The 24,546-nt window shown below is 42.8% G+C and overlaps 1 protein-coding gene across 6 annotated transcripts in view; it reads left to right on the top strand.

Annotated features, from left to right (window-relative positions):
* Positions 1–287: 287 nt before the first annotated feature.
* The window catches only part of NHSL1 (NHS like 1), a 178,305-nt gene continuing 154,046 nt past the window's right edge, over positions 288–24,546 (top strand). For all 6 annotated transcript variants that reach the window (XM_058019669.1, XM_058019668.1, XM_058019667.1 and 3 more), the window contains exon 1: positions 288–759. In XM_058019669.1, coding sequence (XP_057875652.1) covers positions 402–759 — 358 coding nt within the window. In that variant the 5' untranslated portion in view covers positions 288–401. The remainder of the gene's footprint in view (positions 760–24,546) is intronic.

Raw genomic sequence — 24,546 nt, 5'->3', positions numbered from 1 at the left:
CTCTCACCGCGCCCGCCGTGCGGCGGTGCTGCGCCCCGCTCCGCTCCCCCTCCTCTCCTCTCTTCTCCCCTCCCATTCCATCCCCTCGCTCCTCCCGGGGCCGCTCCCGCCTCCGGGGGCCACTCCCGCACATGGGCGCCGCTCGGGGCTCCCCCTGCGCCCAGGCGGCGGCGGCGGCGGCTCCCCCCCAGCCCCGCAGCGCCTAGCCCGGCCGCCCTCCCTCCCGCCCCGATTCATTTGTTGTTGTGCTGTTCTCTCTCTCTCTCTCTCCCCCTCCGTCTCCGCTCCCTGAACTTTTGTCACCGCGGCCGCTGCGCCCATGAAGACTTTTCGCGCCGGGGACGCCTAGCTCTCCCCGCTGCCGCTGCCGTGCCCCGCGCTGCTGCCCGTCCCCGGCCGCTATGCCGTTCCCCCTGCGGACCCTGGAGCCGCTGAAGCTGTGCAGGTTGGACGAGGCCGGCGGGGATGGCGCGGAGCGGGGCGGCCCGGCGCCCGGGGACCACGCCGGCACGGCGGAGGGGGGCGGCGGGCGCCGCCGCGGCTCGGTGCCGCTCTTCGGGACGCTGGAGCAGGTCAGCTCGTACGCGCTGGTGTCGCTGCTGATGCAGCTCTCCGACCTCTCCCGCTGCGCCGGCGACATCTTCGGCGGGATCCTCAGCGAGGCGGACTCGCTGTGCCACCGCAACGCCCGGCTCCAGCGCCGCCTCGGCGCCCTGGAGGAGCTCCTCGCCCGCCTCGACCACCGCAAAGTCAAGATCCGTGAGTACCACCCTGGCCCGGCGCTGCGAGCCCGTCCGGGACGGCGGCGGGGCGGCGCGGGGAGCGGGAGCGCTGTGAGGGCGGCCGCCCGGTGGCGGAGCTGTTGGCGCGGCAGGCTGGGCTCTAGTTTGTGATTTATTTGAAAACAGAAAGGGAAGAGGGACGCCTAAGCATCCCCGCCTCTGTTCCCGTACTCGGTCGGTCCCGCCGGTGCCCACGGGCTGTGGCGCGGCGCTGCTCATCCCCCGCCGGGACACCCGGCCCCGGTGGCCCCGGCCCGGGCGGGACCGGCGGTGTCAGCGTGCGGGACCGGCGGGTACGGGCGCTCCCCGGGGCTTCTGAGCGCCGAGCCCGCGCCCACCGGGAACAGAACGTGTCCGGGGGCGCCGGCACCGGGAGCTGAGAGCGCTGCCATCCCGGGGAGTTTGTTTATGTGCTTGCGCCGGGTATGCGCTAGACTTGGGATCAGCCGAGCTTCTGACAGTTCAGCCCACACGCCTGATTAATTCTTTTGTATGTGCGTGGAAAGACCTCAGTAAATAGAAACCTGGATGTATTTTGCAGCTGGGTTTGTGTGTCTCGGTTCTCTCGAGCTTCTGTTCTTTGTGCAGATTTCAAACTTTGAAAACATTTCTTTGTGCTGATTTCAAACTTTGAAATTTCAACTTCATACGGAGCTCAGGCAGCAAGATGCAGATTCGGCCTCGGATTCCTAAGTACTAGCAGGATGGGAGGCTGTTCTTAAGTTTTTTTCAGAGCCTGTAAAGTGGCCCTTAGAAGTGACTAATTGTACACCTACACAGGGCTATAGGAAAAGGTGGTTTGGCGTTTTTTTTTCCTGAGCTTGTTGCAACTTAGGAGAAAGGACTCAGTAAAAATTGCATCTGGTACATGAAGTTTTGTTTATGCGAGACCAAGCTCCCCACAGACATGTGGGAGATGGCTTGCAACATCAGCTTAGCTTTCTCAATGTGCTGGAAACATTCAGGAACCCAAAGAATTGTGTTGCAACTTTTGTGGCAGCTATAGAAGGTGTAAGCCCAGCCTAAATAGGGCTGTTGCTCAGAGACCACCGACAGTTTTTTTCCTGACTGGAAGTAGAAAGCTTGCTTTCCATACAGCACACTTATGAGCGAAATTGATAAGGAAATAAGCTAATTGATAATTTCAGAAATAATATTTAAAGGGTATGAAACTTACCTGTTTCATTGCAGAAGTATTCCTTATGGTATAGTTGAGTATGTGATTTCTCTGGGGAAGGAAACCTCCATCATCCATACCAAACCTTGTGGTTTTAAAGTGTGAGGCTAAAGTTTGTGCTAACCAGTTTTACTTTTTTAGGTGCTTTATAACTGAATGATAAATGGAAGGACAATTTCTTCCTCACCAGGACAAGTATAACCTTTCCTGCCAATATAGTTGTGTTAATTAGGCGTGGTATGGTGCTGTCACATTTGAAATGTGTGTGTTATTACTGAGGATACCTGCAGTATAGTGCTGTATTAAATTGATTGCCTGATAGGAAGCAATATTTATTTATCTCAGTTTAAATAGGTGCTAATGATAACCATATACTGATGCAATGTATATAAAGGCAAGGGTGAAATAAGGCTGCTGCTGCACTGAAACCCTGAAATTCTAGGTGTCAGACTCTTAGTGATTGTATTCTTTCTTAGTCATCCTTTTGCACAAATTACATATTCATGAATTGTTGGTGTTGTTGTTTTAGCTCAGTTTTTCGGGCTAAGCCTGTTATTGCTTTTAATTTGATGGTCTTTGCTCTTGTCATTGTGATGCCCAAAATGGGACACAGTTTTATGTTTGGTTTTAAATTCTTTGCTAAGTGTCATGTCTTCTGTTCATTCAGTTTTGCTACTTGCAATCTCATTGCTGCTGCTGCTTTTCAAAGATCTTTTCAAAGATCTTGTTCATTTAAATCTAAGAGAATTAATGATTATTTAGGTCTAATTTTTTGGTGTCTTGGTTGGTTTGTTTTCTGTTATTTGTTGGCTCGGGGTTTTTTGGTTTTGTTTTGTTTGTAAAAGAAGTTTATTTTATTTACCTCTTCAGTCACTAGGAATTGATGTGTAGGCTGAGCATATTGACATGAAGCTGCACATAAAGCCATGACAATTCCTATAGGCTTTCTGGATACTGCAGTCTGGCCAAGGAGATCAGGTAGGATGCTCAGTTGCAGTTAGAGTCATGAACATCTCTGTAATACAAGCTGTCAAGGCTTGTCTGCAAATTTAAACCTGTTCCTGACATTAAAGGGAACTATATGGAAAACAAAGAAAATGGTTTAATAATGCTGTCTTTGTTTGGGAACAACAGCAAGGGGAATTTTTTCCTTCCAATTTTTGGAGCCTCATGGAGAAAGCTGTTTGCTGGTGCAGGATATAAGAACAAAAAGGATTGTATAATTGCTTTCCTATTTACTAGGTTTTTACTAATCATAAACCTTTTCAGATATTGTAAACTACTGCACCTTTTGTGGTGCACAAGTACACACACAGGTGCAGCATGACATTATGTCAGATGACTTCAGTAATTTTCTCTTGCATTCAGGATGAGGGGATAGGACACTGTACACCTGCTTTTGAAATCACAGGTAATTTCTACTTGAATAAATGGCTTTTGTTCCCTTTGTGGGGCCCAGACAATAATTTCCTCTTGCAACTGAAGGTCCCAGAACAACTTTTGAGACCCCAGCATGATGTTGTATGGGAAGGACCAGAAGAGGACTAGAAAACTTCAAATCTGGGTTACAACCACTTTTTGGGAAGTAGCTGCAAACAATTGGCAGCTGGTAGAAGATCTGCAGTGTGTGTCCATGGTGCTTGGGAAAGTACTTTAAAGTTGTAGGTTTGTGTTGTTTTGGTTTTTTTTTAATTTTTGCACTATCATAATTTTGTTTCAAAGTGAAGTTTACATGCAGTACCCTTCAGATAAGTGGGGTCCATCAGTGTTTGTTCCTAGCTGAGCATGGGCAGGGGTGTGAGGGAGGGAAAGCAGGCAGAACAAAGCTCTTTGTCTTCACTCAGTCCCTCTCTGCAGCCATTGACTGTGCTTGCTGCTCTGCCTGTGCAGTGTGTCCTTGTGTAGGATCCATGAGCTCCTAGATCTAGATATTAGAGTATGAATAAGTAAATGTGCCTCAGCTGATCTCTGATGTTTCTCTTTGGTCACATACTCACTGGTGTTCTGAAGGGAATGCACTAGTTCAAGGACATCCATTCACTGCCCCACATGGGAGAGAACTTTCTGGTGTGGCAAACTGGTCAAGGATGTGCTGTAGTGCAGTAGGTGCTATGTCTTTGCAGCCCTTACTAGGGACAAACTTCCCCATGTCTGGAATTCAGCCATGCCCTCCAGCTGGGAGGCCTCCTTTCCAAGGGTTTTGTACTGGTGTGCCACAGGTACCCAGAGAGTTTAATTTCATGTCTGCTTCAGCACTTTGAAGGCAGCTTCCAGATGTACGCAGTCTTGGTGATGGCTGAGTTTTCAGATTCACTAGAATGACTCTGCTTTGTCTGGTTTGGTTTAGCTATCTTTAACTTTTTGTTTACAGTGGTAGAGAAGTTTCTTGCTCTATCCTCCTAACTGAGAAAATTGTGCTTGCCTTGATTTCAATACAAGGCTATTTTTAAGGCCAGTTAGTAAAATGGTTTCCTGACGTGCATTTGAGCTTTGCATAATGAGCAGGGTGTTGTGCCACAAGAAGGGACATCAAAATACGATGAGACACGGCCCTATGGGCTGATGACTGCTTTATAACTCATGGTGATGGGAGGCACTAATGGCTCAAGGTGCCTCATAAAATTCAAGTGTACTATGCAGTACTTGTGACCTTAGTTCAGCTGCACTAGTCACATCTAGAGAATTAATTAGATTCAGTACATTTTTAAACAGTCTTTCATCAGGTTTTCATTAAGCTTATGTGTGTTGCTGTTTTGCATGATGTTTTGTCATATGTTTCCAGCATCCAGCTGCCATAATGTGTTTTACACCACGGGACTTGCCTAACAGCTTTTTATTTTCTAGCAGTGTGCATCTGTAGCTGTGACCTGGCATCAGGTGATGGAGTTTTTCATCACTTTTGGTTCTCAAATGTCAGGGTGGGTGAGGACAAGTGTCTCTTTGAAGTGATCAGAGCTCGTCAAAAGGCATATGATGGCTGCAGAGAAATCTTGCATGAATTACAAGGCCAGCTCTTGGGAAAGGCTGTGGGGCCCTAAACAGTCATTGTTTTTGCAGGGCATGAAGAAGGACATTTTTTCCATTAATATTTGTCTTCTGCCATCTGCTGTTATTTATTCAAAAATATTATTGCTGTTATTTTCTGTAAATCCCAATGGTTTGACAGACTGGAAGGCTGTTCCTTCCATCCTCTCTGCTATTTATTTTAAAGTCTTTCTGAAGTGATTATTTGAGAGAGATGCTGGGAGTTTAACCTAATGACAACTTCTGGTTCAGTGTCTCCACTAGCAGGATGGGGTTTGGCCAGTTGCACCTCCTGTTTTTACAAGGAGCCGATTTTGTGGGAGGGAGGAAATGCTACCTCCTAATTAGTGTTGCTTAAAATCCTTCAGTGTTTGATTTTTAAAGGCACAGCATAATAATTTGATTTTGATGCACAATGTCTATACATATGTATGTTTTTGTTGGTTTTTTTTTTCCCCCTCCAAGTTTAAGGATGTTACTGCAAGAGAGCTGGGAGTGTGGGGAGTAAGGCTTTCTATTTGTCTGCATGATGGAAGGACAATCCAGTTTACACTTCATCTCCTGCTATTTTGTTTAGTAAGTATTTTCCACTCTTTGTGTGCAAGGCAGTACTGGAGCACATTTCCTGCTTTAGCTGAACAGGAAGCTTTATTCAGCTTATTCCTAGGGAAACCCCTCCTCCATCCCAAGCCACCAAAAGTGAGCATTATTTGAGACAGTATCAGCAGTAGGCAGGAGATGAAGGGGCTGGCTGGCTTTCTGTAGTTTCTGGTGTGAGGACAGAGAATACAAGATATTCATCATCCTGCAGCAATAAGAATAATCCTTCTTCAGAAAATTAGGGATAAAAAAAAGGTCAAACAACAACATACCCCCACAAAAGAAAACAAAACACACCACAACCAAAATCCCCAGACTAACCACCAAAACCACAGTGTGCTCATGAGAAAGCTTTGGTGAGAAAAGACAGGCTTTTAGGTGAAGAAAAGACAGGCTTTTAGGTGAAGAACTCCGTTCTAGCACTATTTGGTTGCTACAGTTCACCCATGATTGCAGATGCTTGAGGTGACTGCACTGTGGTACTTCTCTCTGCTGCTGTGCAGATTCAACAGCAAAGTTCAACCATGTTAAACAGTTAATTCCTAAGTTCCCCCTGGGAAAGAAGAAATTTTCTCTTTAACCCTGTTGTAATTATTCAGTTTGCTACTCAGAAGCAATATAACTCTTGTTTTATTTAGCTAGTGCAGGACTAATTATCTGTGGAGATTCAACCTGATCCAAAGGAGATTTCGTTTGAAATAAGCAGGAAGAAAGTCTGAGTTAGAAAAAGATTTCCCATGGGGATGGTGGGCCAAGTCGTTGTCCTGCTGAGTGGCAAAGCTCCAGCTGAATTCAGTTTGATGAGGGTTTGGCTTGCTGTTCTGAAAGCAGTTGACACTCTTTGGCTGAAATGTAGAGCTGCTTTGTACATGGCCCAGAACCCATTATACACCACCTACGAACGTTTATTTCCGTGGAACTTATGAGTGGCTTGATCATTCAGGAAATCAGTGTTTGGGAGAGGTAGTTAATGAATTAAACATACTTGTATTTAGTTGTTTTCAATTAGGATCTATTTTGAAGGTTGCTAGATATTTTAGGATGCACTAAAATGTCCTCAGAAGTTTCTCTTCCTATTAGTATTGGCACACTCTCATCTTGGTTGAGTGGAAGCTAGTAATCTTGGTCTTGTGGGCTTCTCTCTAAGCTAATATGAATCTCCTGCAGAAAAATAATTTTTTGGATGAGCCTATTAACAAACGTAGAACAACACAGTGGAGAGCCACTGAAATTCCTCAAACCCTCTATCCTGGAATTTAAATCAGCCTCTAATCAACAGAAAGTGGGATCAGGCTTTCAAGGGGGGGTTGGGAGCAGCTTATCCCACACATGCTTAGTGTTCCCTGCATCTTCCACTGAAGTGTTTGGTGCTGGCTGCCCTCAGCCATGGGGTACTTCATTTAATGCTGCCCAGGCCAGATTCACTGTGGTAATTCCTTGCCTTTTCCTGTGTTTCTGGGTGAAGGAGCTGCAATTTCCCTTTCCTCATCTTCCTTTTTTTTTTTTGCCTGCATGCTCAAATAAATGATAAAATAAACTATGGCATGTTCTTTGCTTCCTGATATCTGGAGCACTAGTGCAGCAGAAACAGAAAGGGGGATTGGGAAACAGAAGGAATTAAAAGACACACATTGAAAGCTTGGCAATTATGCAAAGCCCCAGTTCCTTTTGTAGTCCTAAACTAGCTATCAGCAGGCGAGATCAAAGCTGTCCACCCTAACAGTTAACAAGATCAATTAAACATGCTAATTAAATGTTGTTCTTGGCTGTAGGTTGGATAGGAAACCTGCTGGTTGGATGGCAGTCTCCAGAAAGCCTGGATGTCATGCAACTTAAGAGACTAGAAAAAATATTTTGCTACCTGCAGGTTTAGCACAGATTAATGTGGGTGGACTTTGCAAGTTGTTTGTACTTATATCCTACCATATTTTAGCTGGGCAGGGCTGCTTCTGGCTCCAGGCTGTCATGGTTTTTTTCTCTTTGTCATTTGTAAATTATGGTGATTTAAGTTAGGCTGTTTTTATTTATTTATTTATTGGCCTCTTGTCCTTTAATCAGCATTGTGCATATGAGATTTCATTGCCTTCAAGAACTAGGAGTAGTTAGAGTATGACTGTTTAAGGCCAATGAATGTGATTGAGCTCCAGGCACTCTGCAGTCTGGAGGCAGGGTAGTTACTCCTGCAGAGAGAGCAAGAACCCAGTAATTGCTTTGCTATCACTCTTCTGAGTAGTTACCCTGTTGAAGCCACTGGACTGCACAGTTTTTAGGTTAAGACCTGATCAATTTTTTTAGTTCCTTCCTCTTAATTTCTCCTCCTCATTTTCTTTAGTAGTTTTGACTCCTCACTCACCCCAGGTGTGCTCTGAGCTGCCTCTGCCTGTTCTGAGGTGTGGCAGTCCCAGTGTCTGCTCTGCACCTCACCACCCGTGCCACTTGTTAAAACTCAGCATTTCGCCTTCCTCAAATACAAATACAGGACTCTGCAGGCCTGATAGTTGGTTGGGTCAGTGAGGAAGGAGGTGAGGAGAGAGGGGACAGGGAAGGGTGAAGTTTGACGGAGTTTCTGGCTTTCTCCTGACAGCCCCCCTCACCCCTTTATTTCACAACCCCTTGGTGTTAGCCCCAGTGTAAGGCCTTCCTGCCTGGGGTGGTGGCACACAATAACTGAGTATGCCCCTTTCTTCATTTCTATTGCTTCCCTTCCAAACATCTCCATTGCTCTGCTATAGGATATAAAGCAAGCACAAAACCATTTACATCATTACGGTGATGAAAGTGAGAATATCAAGGTATTACTTGAAATTAAAAAACCCTCAAAGGAACTGACTTTAATGTGTGTCTGTGGCTGAGTTCTTACAACTTTCAAACTTAGAGGACATTTTCATGTTTCAGTAAGTTTAATTTCCCTAATGTGAGCAGCAGGTCTGTTTTAATTTGAAATTTGGCATCTTGATAACAAGCAGATCTGTTAGGTTAGTTGGTTGGACATTCCTTTTACTGTAATCAGGCTGTAGCCTAGCTAACCAAATTTTGATTAATCTAAGATTGTAATTTTTTAATTAACTTAGCTCCTACTTTTCAGAGATTAGGACTAGAACAGCTGCCTCCTGAAGTATATTGGAACTATGGATGCTATCTGAAGAACTGAGTCACTTTGTTTTTCCGCTAGCACTAAATGCAAATGTTAATCATAATGGGAAAATGATAGCAATTCCAAGCACATTGAGTAACAGTGACAATGGTGGGATTTTTTTTTTCCTGGTTGAGCAACCAATTGGAAAATGAGAACAAGACACTTCTACATTATGTTTTAAATGGTAATGTGTTGTACTTGAGTGGTCTTCTTTCTTCTTGGTCCTCCCAAGTTTTATTATTTTTTTTTTTAGTGTCAAAACGCTGGCTACAGAAGAGCTCTCATCAGCTTTTAACTGGTGGGATAAATACTGCCACTCACTGGCTTATATGCATTCCTTGTGTTTGGCTGTTATATTTGTAAAGTTTTTCAAAATCTTGGATTTGAGTAAGAAAGCAAGCCCAGTCTTTCTCCTTGCAAATGGATATCTGTCTTTTGTTTTCTACTTTAGCAAGTTTTAGCTTTTGGCCGCAGATGGAGTTTGCTTACAGGAAGCTCAGCAGGATCCAAGATGAGTGCCTTGTGGGTTATCTCTGGTGGCACCTTTTGTTCCCGCTGCATGGAAGGGAAGAGCTCCCAAGCAAGTGGTGTTGGCTTTCCCTTCCTGTTCTGTATCTAGCTCATGGTAACTGAACCTGCTTGGGATGACTGAGAAACCAAGTGATGCTTGACTAAAATAGTATCATTAAAAGTTAAAAAGAAAAATTTCAAAATGTTGTTAGCCACATTGTCCTCAGAGACACTTAAACATTTTGAAGTAGAAAAAAAGAACCCAACTACCAGGAAAAGGGAACAAGCTCTTACAAAACTTTTCATTAACTGTGGTATTTGATCTTCAATTTAGAAGAAAGATAGCACAAGCAAAACTTGATTGATAACACAGCAAAATCCATCACCCATTATTCTGGACATGATGCAAACAAAATCCGTACTACTCAAATTTTGACTTATTTTTCTTCCCTCCAATATATGTCCTAGACACTGAAAAATATTTATTTGTAGAAGTCCAAGAACCCAAGAATTTCTGAAAATGATCACTCTGTAAGATTGAAGATATATGTTCACGTGTATATGAACGATAATGCAATTAAGTACATGGTTATAGCCTGCTTTATACTATTTTGATTTGGAGTGTTGGAAACGTGGAGACTGTCTTATGTGAACTTTAAGATTTTGAAATATGAGACAGAAATAAATTTGTTCCAGATTTGTTGTGAGGAAGAAAGAATGAAAATATAGAAGTGTTCATAAATACATCTTGGTGTGTTAGTTTAGATGCATTTTCCTAAAAATTGTTCATTGAGCTATTTCCTCGTTCTATTAAAATAAAGGTAGGAAGTCACTATGGAGTTATGTAGTTCCTCCTGCTAAGTTTATTTTAATAATGTGTATGTGATAGAGGACTGTGTATTTTAGGGTATAAGTATACTTACCATACAGTCATTCTGCATGGCTGAATGCATGCTGTAGGGAATGGCTATGGTAGGAAACAGAAGGGTGATAGTGGGGTTAGAACTGAAGGGTTTTGTACCAGCTGCACTGACGACCCTGTTGGGAGCCCAGATATGGGAAACTGGTACGGCAGCCGATCTCCGTGGGGCCAGCACCCTTCCTGCTGCCCTGGCAATGGGGGAGCGTGTGCAGTCCTGTTGGGCAGGCTGGGGCAGCCCGAGCCCTGCAGGGAGAGCCCCTGGAGGGGGCCCTGACCCTGGGGCTGCTGGGTTTGCCCTGTCCTGGGGAGGCAAGCAGGATCATAACAAGGGTGGTTTCAATGTAAATACATGATTGCAGTTGATTTTGAAATTACTGTTGCTGTTATAATTGTATAATAATTACGAAATACGTAGAATCGTAATCTATAATCCTGATCTTTACCTTGAGGAAAGAAAGGGAAGCTGGAGAAAGGCAAGTGTGCGTCAGTTCTCTTGCCCTGCCTTGTCTTGATGGTCAGTGGTAGGACAGGGCTGCCCTTCTCCAAATCTCCGTGGAGAGGAGAGTGACTGTGCCTTCTTGTCCTGGAAGGATAAATTAAAGGAAGATTAAATTGCAGTGTTGGCCTGTTTGCGATAACAAATTTCCTTAAAACATGGGGAAGCACTTACACAGCACAGCCACAGTGCAGATTGAAGTGAGATTTAGAAGGCTCTTTGCCCTGAAAGAGTCTAGTCATAACACATATGAGTGAATCCAGAAGATGGTAATTTAGTTAAGTGTGGCTTAAAACGGTCTGTTTTGAAGAACCCAAAGTTTCACAACAGTTATGGGCTTTTTTGAGGTCTAGAGGAAGAGCAGGTAATTAGAAATCCACAGAGTGTTTGCCTGAGGTGAAGAATACCACAAAAACATACAGCTCTCGGTGCTTTTTAGTTTGTCATGTTACAAAAGCCTCTGTTTGTCCATATCTGTTACAGAGACATTGTGTCTACTGGATGGTAATGAAGACTAAAACCATCTGCAGTTCTTATTATCTTGCCTGCTCCCACTCATTGCTGAGTTTGGCTTGAATTCTGTAATTTGCGATGTCCCCTCTGAGGAGTGTGGTATGTAACATGGGAGGGGAGTGCTCTTCAAGGCGTGTTGGTTTGACCCTGCTGCTCTAACTGAGCATGTTTTCCTCTCCCACCTCTTTTCCCAACACATAAAATACAGTAGCTTTTTCTTTACAAAACATTATTTTACTGTTAGTAAAACCTTGCTGACAAATTGTGGAACTTGCTGCAGTCTGGAAATAGCTGCAGCTTGTAAAAGGTAGGATGAAGAGTGAGTAATTTAGCATTGTATATAGAGATAATGCGCTGCAGGTTAATGCATCAAATATTTAAAAGATTTAAATGCATTGTGTAGTGCAACTGGTAGAAAAATGAATTAGGTCATGATAGACAAAACCTGGTCTTCTTTTGAGCTCCTGTCAGCTTGGCATGTCTGTGCTCCACTGGTTTTATCACTAGTTATGTCTATGCACATATGGTATTTCTAATTTAGATTAGTATTAGTGGCTTGTAAAAATATTAATAAAGTTAATCCTGAAGACAAATGAAAGCATGGGCATATCTCTAGTGGAACTTTGAATTTATTAGGGAGAATATCTCAGCTTTTAATAAAAACAGCCAATTGGAAAAATGATTGACAAAAGGCAGATAGCACCAAATAGCAAATGCAGGTAGGAACTCACGTATGTGGACACTGAAGTGAGCAGTGTCAGTCACTGTCAGCCTGAAAGCTGTGCATGGTCATGGTTAGCACAAGAGCGCAGCCTCCACTAAGGGTGTTATAAAAGATGCTTTAACTGTGTGCCATGTGCTGTATTACCTTTCTCCCCCTGCCTTGGTGGCTGTTGTTGAAGCTGAGACTGTGAGTTTGAATGGAATGAAACTTTTCAAGGGAGAGTTCTTGAGGCTGCTTGAGTGGTCACCAAAGGTCCTGTCTTGAGAGCATTGCAACGAAATGGGTAAACCTATAGTGTTCCCATGGATCCATGTGTTGAACTAATCCAGATCCCTCTGGATGGCATCCTGCCCCTCAGGCGTGTCAACCACACCACTCAGCTTGGTGTCTGTCACCTGCAAAGTTGCTGAGAGTGCATTGATCCCTTCATCTTTGTCACTGATGGCATTAAACAGGACTGGTCCCAGTATGGGACTGCTCTCTTGTCACCAATCTCCATCTGGACACTGAGTTATTGGTCACTGCCTGCTGTCTGTGGCCACCTAATCCCTACTCAGGACAGGCTGAGTGGGAGCCAGGTGCCAAGGGCTGGGTGCATTTGGGTTTTGAATATCACAAAGGGTGGAGCAATCACAACTCTCATCATAAAACTGCTTTTCCATATGCTTAGACAGAGTTTCATGCATTACAGTTTGTTCTCATTGCCTCCTGCCAAAGCACTGTAACCATGAACACGGATAACTCCTTACTGGAAGGCTGTCCTAGAGAGGTACTAGTGGGACCCAAGATGAACAACAACTTGATCAAGAGAGCTGGGATGCTCTGAGGCCTTTGGTAAATGCCAGTCCTGGTTTTGGCCAGGACAGGGTAATTTTTAGATGAGAAGGCGTGTGGCAGGGACCCAGATGTTGTTCTGTGCCACCTCAGGCCATTGCTGCAGGCAGGGGGGAAAGGGATTTGCTCTTCTCTCTCTCTCTCTCCTGGGGAGAAGGAGTTTCCCCAGTTAAGAAAAGGCGATGAGGGAAGCTGTCTGCTACTTGCTTAATGTCATGGGCTATCCATGTAAATAGTTCCTTTGTCTTATTCCTTTTTTTTATTAATATTGCTGCTGTTCATTTTCTTATCTCATTGCTGTTTCCAGTTAATTGTCCTTATCTCCACCTGTGCCTCCAGTTGGAGTGAAGGGAGAGCAAGCAGTGGTGTGGTTTTGGCAGGAGTACTAAACTGGAAAATGCCATTCCTAAACTGTGACTATGTCTTAGTACATTTATTTGAAAAAGGATGGGCAAGGGAAGGTGTCAGTTAATCAAGTTATAGAGCAGGGAGCCAAAAATCACACTCTAAAAATTAAAAATAATATTTTTTATTTTTACTTATAATTATTTACTTGAGGACTTCTGGCCTTGCAGTGCTTCTTGGGAAGAGCTTTAATACTCTCCATAAAAATACCTATTGTTTCTGTTGAAAGGCAAGGTAATAAACTTGATCTCAGAAAGATTGAAACTATCTCCAGTGGAGAAAGTGGAAACTGTTTCCAGTGTCTCACCTTACAGATCCTGCTGGCAGTGACCTCTTGGGGAGTGAAAAGCATTCACTGTGTGCAGGAGGAGCCCTGAACAACCCTTCCGCATGCTTAAGAATTTCAGCAGCGGCTTCTCTTTGAAATCCTGACAAAGATCCTTGGCTGGGATTTTGGAAACTGTCTAGGATCTAGGTTACATTGCTACAGTACCCTATTTTTTGCTTGTTGATGGGAGCTTTATTAAGGAGGATGGAAAACATACCATATAGTTCTGTTCTTCGTCTTGCTTGGGGCAAGCAAGCGAACTCCGATGAGAATTACAGGAAACACCTTTTTGATCATCCACAGCAGCAGTTGATCAAATAAAGCAGTTCCTGAGTTGCTGCTAATTAAACACATTTTCCTATCCTTCCCCTAAGTAAGCAGCCCTTCAGGCTGACTTAATTGCCAGGACTGTGTAAGTGTGATGGTGCTTTAGAAGAAAGTTGTGATTTAAGGGCCAAATCAAAGCTATTGGAGAGAAATAGTTTTAAAATGTTTTTGCTAGACTGCAGAATTATCTGGTGTTTTACATAACTTATAACTTACATACATGGATGGCAAACTATCATTATGCATTTTTTTTTCCCAATGCAAGTTCATAAACTCTTGTTAAAATTGTCCAAATTCACATGGAGGAAGCCAAACTGGCATTCAATACAGCTGTATTTAAAGCTCTTGGCAGGACTGCTCCCATATGAAAGATGTTATATGTAAACTCTTGGAATAAAACTCAGAGTTTTGTGATGACAATTCTAAAGACTGCCAGATCATCTAAAATTAAGAGATTTTTAAATACTGGATGAGAGTTCTGTGTCAGAGTTCTCTTGTCTTACATTGTCTTTCTGCTGTCCATGTAAAATGATTTTTCTTACAGCCCCTCTGGGAAATATCCACTGGATAAGCTTGTAATGTCAGGTATTTGGCACCTCTGTTGCTTTCTGCCATGGAATCCTGCAAAAATGGGGTTCATTGAAAAGTCTGCTCTTAAGTATTTGAGCGCAATGAATGATTTTTCTTTTTTTTTTTCTCCCCATATTGTGTTTCTAAGGAGAACACTTATAGCCTGTGGAATACATCCTGTTTTCTTGGCTGCAATGAAACCCTTGCTTTTTATTGGTAATACCTACTATTTTTCTTCTTTGTGGAGGCTGCCAACATCTGACCCAGGACTTCTTAAAGACAAAGGCTAATAGAGATGTGTTCCTTTGTTTTGCACCAGAAAGGAAAAGGTTGGATTTTTTCAAGCAGCTAGTTTTCCCTGTGGTGCTTTCAATCAAACCTTGTGTGTCTCTCTCTCAAAGAAAAAAAAAAAAACAAACACTTAAAACTAAAAAATCAAATCCCAATAGACACACACACAAAAAAGAAACAAACAGAAAGGCCCCTACCAAGTGAAATTGACTTTGCCCAAAGTGTAAGACAGCCAAAAAAGTAAGGGCCTTTTATCCTAAATGCACATATTCTGATTTTTTTTTTTCTAATCTGTATCAGCAGTGCAGATTAACCCTCAGTAGTTTTTAATTTGTTAGTATTCCTCAATACATATTTTTATATAAATAGATCGCGTAGCTGAAACTTCTTTTCCCTGTTTCTTGTTTGCGTTTAAGGTCAAGAAGAAACATGGGGTGAAAGTCTGGGTTGACTTACCATTTGCATTTTCCAACATCAGTTTTGACCTTGGGTTGTTAAGTATGAACTTGGAACAAAAGAGCTTTATAGAAGTGGTTGATGGATGGGTTGTAATATTGAAGCTTCCCTCCCCCAAGCTCACATCCTCAGAGCTCAGTCCATCCTTACACTGCAGTGCTGCCTTCACAGGCAGGAGTCTGCTGCTCCAGGAGACAAAAATGCTGAGGCTGGCACTTTGGGAGTCTGTTTATAATAGTGAAGATGTAGGAGACACAGAGAAGTCAAAAGTGTGTAGGTAAGTTTTGGGGTTGTTTTCTATTTTTTTTCCTTCAGTGGGAGGATGTGCCACAGTGTTTTCTAATGAAGTAATGTTTTAGATAAACATCTTTCCTATCTATTGTATAGGAAATGCTCTTGTCTTCCTTTTGTCTTCCCTCTGCAAACAGCTTGCTTTGTGTGGATGGTGGTACATTTTTTAAAAATTACTTTTTAATAAAAAAAACCTTTTTGAGCCCTATCCCCCTCCAGCATTCCATTTATTTCAGTTCTCCTAGCTATCACAAGTTGCTTTTTGTCAAATTTGCGGAGCTCCTTCTTCACTGAAATGCTGTAAAACCAGGGAGAAGCTGTTTTGGGAGGAGAGGGAATTTGCAGCAGTGGAAGTAGCAACCTGAGCAGTGATATATCCAGGAACGCTCTGGAGACCATATTTTGCAATACTGAAATCTGAAAAGAGAGTTTCCCCTGACTGGGGATTGCCCTTGGATGGAAAAGGGATGCCCTTTGGATGGAAAAGGTAAATTGGTTACAAGAGCAGATGGCACAAATGGAAAGGGATGGACTGAAATGAAACAGAATTAGCATGAGGCAGGCATCAGTCCCATTGAACTAATGAAGTTCTGTCTTCTGCAGTCATCTTGAAGTCAAGTTAGACTCTCATATGTGTTGTCTTAGTGTTGCCAGTGGGGGATTGGTTTGTGTCTGGAAGAAAAATAAACACAGAAAGGGAGGGGTGTGTCACTTATTTTGCTAGAAGGGAGTTTAGGGGAAAAAAAACCAAAACAAAACAAAAAAAACCCCCCAAAAATCTACAGATGTTAAAATGCTGTGGATTAAGTCCTTTGAGTACTACAGATGCTGAGAGTGCTCATGGTTGCCAGCATCCCTGTTAGACCTCTAATAATTACAGCTGTCTTGTACTTGTAACCTTGCAAGTTCTCCTTTAGGATGATTGAGGCCTGCTGGAAGATCAGAAATCTTCCTCTGCAAGCCTTGTAGAGACAGATCTTGATTTTGGAAGCTGGGAATACTGAATTTATGGGTGCAGAATAATGGGCTGATGCACAAAGAAGTGAGAAACCTCTGTATGAAAGAGAATGCCACTGCCATCCTTCAATGGAAGAGCACCATCACTTCCTTGAAGGCTGGTGCTTCCAAGTGAGCCACAGTGCAGACGGGGCCATTGAGATGTGGCCATAGCTGTAGCTGAAGGTGTTCTCACTCATCGTTTTCAAAAGGGCTTTGAGGATAGCAGAGTTCCCACTTTACAGTTAAAGAAAGAAAACTCAAAGGTCAACTGCCACGTCCATGCAAACTCATGTCAGAGCCTGCACCTCAACACTGGTGAAATAAGAGATCCCAATGGATTAAGCTGCCTTCCAGTTCATGGGTTGCACAAGGTCTGGCTGGAATTGGCTTGCCTTCTGTTGAACTGTACTTTGATCTGTTTGGCTTTGATGCACAGGGCACCGGTGGCCAAATCTATCCACCAGATCTGAGGAGGAAGGGAGTAGGAGTGCCTGCTGTTTTGCAGACTTGGGATGATTGTGACGATCAAGATGACTTCAGTGGATAAAGGAAAATAATTACATTATTTCCTGTAACATTCTGTAGACCTTTAAATACAAGGCATTGATTTTTCCTCCATCATTGTATAAAATTAGTGTTTCTATTATTTTGGTGCTGTAGGATATCACCATGAAAGTGCCTTCTCCAATGATCAATATTGCAGTGGCCCAAAGATGTCTTGGGTTTCCTGTCCCTCTGCATGGCTGTGTGAGTGCCCAGAGACATGCTTGCTCCTTCAAATCCAGCTTGCCTTCTTTTTACTCTGCTGGTTAATGCCTGGGCTGGAATCTTTCCTGCTGCTTTAACAGTCATGAAAAGCCTCCCTCAAAAATCCCTGCTTTGATTAATTGTAGCAACGCCTTGCAAACAAATTGAAGAATGGATTTACCACATAAATTGGTAAAGGATAGTGATGAACATATTAATATTACTTTATGAGGTACATCTGATGACTTCTGTGGAAAGGCTCAAATGCTTTTTTTTGACTTCGGTTAAGTAAATTTCACTGAAGATGTGTATGCAATATCCCCAGTGATTAATTGCTCTCAAATACTTATCCCAGCTGAGTTATGCAATATGAATCTTAGAAGGATTCCCAATAAAAAGTCTGTGAATCGTAGATGTAAATGTCTGCAGTGACTTTTGAAATTTTAGATGTGAGAAGTGCTAATGGGAAAAATATTTTACATAGCTTCTGAGATAGGGTCTAGATTTTTTTAAGGCTTTGTGTTTAACTCCCACTGACTTGAATTTTGAGGCTTTGCTATAAATTATTCCTTATGCTGCTGCCAGAACAATAGTTGAGTGTCTTCAAAGAAATTAGATTAAGGCTGTGAAGTGAAAAATACCAAATGGAAAGGTATGTACTTAATTCCAACTGCTGCCTGTGAAAATCTGCTATAATACACTTCATATGGTAGGATAGGGTTCCATTTCTGAGTACCTCAATAAAGATGGTTTTTTTGGCAGCAGGATGATTAACAATTTTTCTTCATTACGTGAAGTCCTAAATTTTTCAGAGTGGTTTTTGCTGGCAACTCAAAAATGGGAAATGGACAAACACTGAGCTGAACATGTAGAAGTTTTCTGTATAGATATAAAATTGAATTTCAGGGTTCACAATACCTGTGCTAATACTTGAAGATCATGAGTTTTCTTTGCCAGGGCCTTTCTGAGGAGGTTGGAGGCGGGACAGGGACATGTCTTGTGCTGGAGTGCTGAGATAGCATTGTCATGGGAATCCTGCACCTGCTGCATGCAGGGGATGGGGAAAACAAAGTTTCTCTACTTAGGTGTAAAGGAAATATCACGAAACATCTGTTGTGGTAAAGGAAAGCATAGCTGAACACATGAAAGTGTGAGATCTCCAATCCAGATAGGCAGACAGCCTGTGCTTATCTTGCCTGTGTTGTTCAGCTAACTGCTGCCTCAAAAGCAAGTTTCAGTGATGAGCCTGCTGACATGCTTGCCTTTTCACCCATGATGTACACTACTACAGTGGTGTTTCCTGCTGCTGGGCTTTGTCTAGCACTCCTCGGCCAACTTTTTGAGTGGTATCATGCCAGCTGTGTTTTTGGACCTGTGCACATGGCAGCAGTGGCTTTCAGGCCCTAATTTCCTGTGCCCATCTGTGTCAGGAGCCATTTGAACCCCTCTGTGCTGTCAGTGGCAGCTCTGTGGTGACAGCAGCCCCTCACTCTCCCCACAAGAAGTGGCAGTCCAGGCTCATCCAGCAGGCCACTGGTGTGACCACTCTCACTTTGGGTACAGACTGGCTTCCTCTTGGCTGCTGGGAAGATCTTGGTGTTGGAGCAAACATAAATAAAATCAGCCTTAATCTGTTTGTGCTGAGCTGACCAATGTGACCAGTGTTAAGCACAGCTGATTGATTTCCTGGCGTTTGGTTTTCCTTAGAGGGCCACAGCACTGACCTGGAGATACTAGGGTGATGTAGCAATGGGACTTCAATAGTTAATGAAAATGAAGAGAATTTTTGCTAATGCAAGAATGTCATGCAGCCTTTTTGTGTGTTTGGTGCAGTTTCTGTAGGGATGCCCACATCTGCAGTCCACCATGCAGGGCATCACTGCCCTTCCTGTTATAGGAGAAAACTGATGTTTTCAAATGGTTCAGCTGGTGACCAGCAGCTTCCTGCTGTAGCATTTTGCTCAGCTGGTCCCTATCTAAACCTGATGATCAGATATGCAGGGGGTACCAAGAAGCAAGGAGGAAAGCAGCATTGTAGGAGACATGAAGCAGCAGTAGTAGTTCCACCAGCCTCCAGCTTTAAGTCAGGTCATTAAAACAGCTTTGGATTTCAAGAAGACAAATGCTATACAGAACTGGAGGTTATGAAACTCTGAAAATCACACATGTTTTTTTTTAATGTTAAGGAAAGAGACATTAGCCCACACTTGCATTCATTTAAAAAGTCATAGACTTTGCAACTCCTGTATTGGTATGCATGTAAGAATAGCAAGAGATAAAAAAGCAGCAGTGATCCCAAGTAGGTGCTCCCTTAACTCCTCAGAAGGATGGACAGAATCACTGGCTGCCACAGAGGCAGCCTGTGACATGCCTGGGGCATCTTGCAACTTGTGATGAGCAAATGAGGGGAATTATTTGAGCAAGCATGGCCAAATATGGCCCATAAATAGGAGCCAGAGCAGCCCGTGGTTTTGGTGGTACTCAGGACAGCAACATCGCCCAGGAGCCAGCTGTGGCACTTTGCTGGCCAGCCCTCCATTTCTTTATAATCACTTGGTGTTGGCTGTGCCTCTTGCCACCTCTTCAACGCCAGTGGCAACATTCTGAAAAACCATCTGATTCCAAAATAAATGGGCACATGCAGATCTCCTGAAAATTAGCAGAAAGTGTGAAATGAAAACAAATTTAGTTATTTTGCTGTAAGCTGGTATGTAGTTCAGCTCTCTGTAACCACTCTCAGAGGATATAATAAATAGGGAAGTGTTTAAATATAAGGCTTCATATTTTCTTTAGTAAATGGCTTTGAGTAAATTGTCCTGAACTATTTTTAACTCTGTAGAGCAGTTAATGGTATAAGTATGTTTTTTTCAGGATTTTTGGTCAGCTTGTGGGTTGGTATTTTGGAAATATATCTTCAGGATTTTTGGTCAGCTTGTGGGTTGTTTAGAGAAAAAAATTGCTATCTGTTTATATATGTATTAATCTAAAATAGATTTTTTTGAGTGAAATGCCATTAGGTACTAATTTATTGTCTTTGGTATCAGAAGTATATGGGGGATGGTTTTCGGGTTTAATTTCTTTTTAGAGTGTTGTTTTTGGGGGTTTTTTTCATTTTTAAAAAAGCTTTCCTCACAGTCCTTTAAAGAAAACATGCTGCACTCTCTCCCAGGCCTTGCTTTCCCCCAAAAGAAAACATTGTAAACCACTATTTTTTTCTCAAAAGTAATTCAGAAATTATAGGTTGAGTTTTATTAACGTCCTTCCCATGCTATCTATAAGCATGTGTGGCATGGTTGCTTATATGGAGTCATTAATGTTGCTGCCAGGTAAAATTTGTTCTGGGTAATACAATTCCCCAAAGTAATGATTTTTTTTTATTTCTGAAACACGGAATGTCTCATCACCAAGGGTTTGAAAATAGTGATAGTTCCAATTGTATTGGTGTTGCTCTAGTTTACACTTGTGGAATGACTCTTCATTGGTAATCCTTTGAGGCACTTGGTCTTACTCTTGTAGGAATTAAAGTTCAGCTCAATAATTATGAGGAATAACTAAACTTGTCCTTATTTTACATTGTTTGCTTGGTTTTATGATTGCAATTTAAGTGTTTGGCAACCAAACCCTGAAGCAGAAATGGCAAACAAGCCCAAATTGACATATTTCTAAGGTTAGCTAAGCAGTAATGAAAACTGTGACTGCTATCTAGTAAGTCCAATCACAGAATATTCTGAGTTGGAAAGGACCCCCAGGGATCATCAAGTCCAGCTCTTCAGTGAATGGCCCACATGGGGATTGAACTCCCAACCTTGGTGTTATCAGCACCGTGCTCTGACCAACTGAGTTAATTGAGTAGTAACTGAGTAGTAACTACACTGGGTTAGAGTTATTTGAAACCATACATTGCATTCATTCATTCAAAATGTTGCAATTCCTCCACATTCCTCAAGTAGTTCCACTCATTTGTTTGCATTTTGAAGATCAGCAGAGCTCCAGGAGTTATATCCTTATAAGCTTCATTTACAACAGAAAAAGCACAGGTTTTTATGAATAAAAAGTGATGAATCTGTGCAATACCCATTTCTCACTGGTCAACATAGGTGTCTAGTACCCATTTTTTTTTTCATCTGCTTTACCATATGCAGTGAATATTGTTAAAATTTTGGCCAAGTTAGCATTGTAAGTATTTGCAATTATTAAATTCTGGAGACAAAACCTAAAACAAACCTGGACCACTGAGGTTCATTATGTCTGTACCTCCAGGTCCCACTCGATGTGCACTGCTTTGTGCTGTGTTACAGTGGGGAATGGAGGCAGAGGTTGGATCGCTCATCTCTGCCCTTCACTTAGGGGATAGGGAGTGCACAGCTCATCTGACTGTAACAAGAAACAACTGCTGAACTTTCATCTGTTAATTACCCTTTCACTGAGGACTGCACTGCTGTAGCATCTGGTAGTCATTATATCTTCTTTAAAAAGAAGCCAGTAAGAAAAAAAATATAGGAGGGATAAAAACAATGAGGTATCAGTTTAGAGCACAGAATTGATAACAAATGTTCTATTTCTGGTTTCTTTGCTGCCATAGAAGCCTTGTACCTTCATACAAATAATATGTGTCTTTCATCACCTGTTAAATGAAGTGCCTGCTGCTTGCAGGTGCTTTGATTATTTTTAGTTTATGCAAGTATCAGTAGAAAGCTTTGAAAATTCTTGGTTTTGCTTTTTCTTTCCTCTGCCTGTGGTGTCATATTTTTGTTGTGTTATTTTACAGCCATGGTTGTTGCCAACCTAATCAAGCTCTCCTCTGGGCTCCAGGGCTGTGGCAGCAGCATTGCAAGGCTGCAGGACTGCAGTTGTCACTGCACTGATGTCAGCAGTGCCTCCTCAGCTGCCTGCAAGGCTCTAGCAAGCTCATAGGATTGAGTTGGGATTTCTAGAACAGTAACAAGGAGGATTTGTGTACTGGCTGGGAGAGGAATTTATATTCTAGTTCTTACTATTTTGGCCTAAAGTATGAGGGGTAGGATTGCTGCCTGTTTCTGTACAGAATGCTTATTTCAGGCCATAATTCATGAACATGTCTTCCCTGGCATGTGCAGAGCTTAGCTGTTGGAATGATGCTCTGCATAAAGCTGCAGTGCACTTCAGTCCATGCTGATTTTTGCTTCAGACTGGCTACTGTGTCTTTTCAGTAAGTTTTATGTGTTGGAACATCTCACTATGCCCTGGCATAACCTGCCCAGTCATAGCTAATACACCAGAAGAGCTTGGTGCAAGGCATGTATGTCAGGTAGCGGTAATAAAGCACCCATGAAATGTTTCAGGCCTCTTTCAGATGCCTCATGACCCCAAGGATATGTAGAAGAACTGTAATGCCCCCTCTGATGGTGGTAGCAGGCTGCTGGCAGGGCTTAGCCCACCATCCCTGATCTGTGTAGCTGCAGGTTGTTGCTTCCCTTAGTCCTCTGCTCCTGCCCTTGCTGCAGGCTCCTTGGGCCACATCCAGTGAGGGTGCAGTGCTAATTCAGCCTGCTAACCCAAGGGCAGGCTTTCTGGCAGGAGGGACAGCAGTTGTACTGTATTAGGAGTAATGTCCCTGCTGGAGCTGTCATGGCTCATTCCCTTCAGCAGTGCCCACCTTAACAGCATCTGTCCTCCCTCCAGTGGGCCAGACCAGCACCAAAGTGATCACAGAAATAAGCCAAGCTGAGACAACTGTGAAGATGTGAAAGAACCTGGTAGGAGCTCTTTATCTGGTATTTTCTTACTATACAACCATAAATGAGTAAGCATTTTCTTGGGAGGTTGCTGGGCTCAGGAGCCTGGACTTGCTGTCCAGTCAGTTACCTTACTTGGCAAGGTAACCCTGAATGCCTAAACCTAGTTAATATCCCTCTCCTTGGTTTGATAGCTTGGTTTTTGGTTTTTTGTTTTCTACTTCTTTAAGGACAATGATGGGTACTTTTCATTAAGTGACCTCTTCAGACTGAAGGCAGTCAGAGTGCACGAGCTTCAGTTGCTGGGCAGGTATGAAATAGGAGCCCTGCTGAAGTGAAGGTCACGGGACCAGAAAGGAAAAAATTGGAAAAGAAGCCTTGAAGGCTTTATAGTCTGGGAATGAGGGCTGTTGGCTGGTTTGGATTGATGTGGGTTTTGGTCTGCACTCTGGGAGTTATTTTTCTGCTTTAGTCCAGTTTGGTTTTGTTGTTTATTTTTTTTCTTTCTTATTCATGTCTCTGATTAATAGTAAGGCAACTATTAATAATTAAAAGTTCTATGTATCCAGATCCGTGTTCTCGATTCCATGTAATTTATTAATCTAATTCCTTTACCTAGATGACCAAGTTTTTTTGGCACGTCAAAATGAAAAACTTTGCTTTGTTTATTTCTCTTGCATACCTCTCTGGTCTCTCGCCATCTTTTGTCTTTGTAGGGACTGGAATTTTCACTTAGCTGAAATTCCTGTTTTTCTTGCACACCTTGAGTATTCATTAGTTTCCTCTATTGAAATTGATGCCAGACCAGTGTTGCTTGATCTACTGCTGCAATTAAATGCAAATTAAACCAGTTTTGCTCAATGTTAGTCTGCAGTACAACTCACTAATTAAAAATGCCAAAGTCTTGAAAAACCTGAGTCACTGAACTTCCCAGCCTGGTACAACTATCTGTGACTGTGTTGCAGTGGCACAAGTTAATTGGTTTGGAGTTCAGGGCACAGCAGATGCCTTTCAGATACTGAATAAGTAGAAGATAGTGTATTACCCCTTCCTGTTTGCAGCCGCTTTAATAGGAATTGAACTTTTTTTTTTTTTTAATATGGTTATTCACAATTGGTGGGTTTAATTCAAGCAAAAGCTAATGCTAGTGACCAAACAGGCAGGTCTGTTCTTGTCATGTTTTTGATTTGTTCTATTTTGCTGGAAATTCAGGGCTTTTAGTTTGCCCCTATAATCCTGCTTTTCTGGGAGCCAGAGTGGGAGGAGTGCTCATTCTCTGAGTTCAACCCTGTCTGCCTCATTCACTGGTGTCTCATCTCCTTTTGCATTAAAATCAAGTTTCCTCTTCCTGCTTGTTTTCTCCACCCCTCCTCCTTTGCACATCTCTACCCTGTTTTCATTTGTTCTGTATGTTTTCCTTTGGCGTTGGTGCTTCCCAAAAACCTGTCCTGTTGGGACAAATTAGTGTTCTAACAAGCATGCCCTTTAATATTATCTCTCTTCTATGCAGGGTGCACATGGGGCCTGATTTTGAAATTGCCCTTGGCATGGGGAGATTATTACTCAGCACACTTTCCCCTGACTGTGTTTGGAGGCATGGCTACATAGAGAATTTAGCTGGGAACACACTATAGGATAACTTGTAGATGTGCTGGTAGGAGCAGGCATTTTGGTGGGTAGCTGTTTGCTGCCCTGTGTAA

The sequence above is a fragment of the Melospiza georgiana genome, chromosome 3 (genome assembly GCF_028018845.1).
Source record: "Melospiza georgiana isolate bMelGeo1 chromosome 3, bMelGeo1.pri, whole genome shotgun sequence".
NCBI classification, from domain to species: domain Eukaryota; kingdom Metazoa; phylum Chordata; class Aves; order Passeriformes; family Passerellidae; genus Melospiza; species Melospiza georgiana.
Note: the sequence above shows the minus strand (reverse complement) of the source record. Positions and strands in the feature narration are given on the sequence as shown.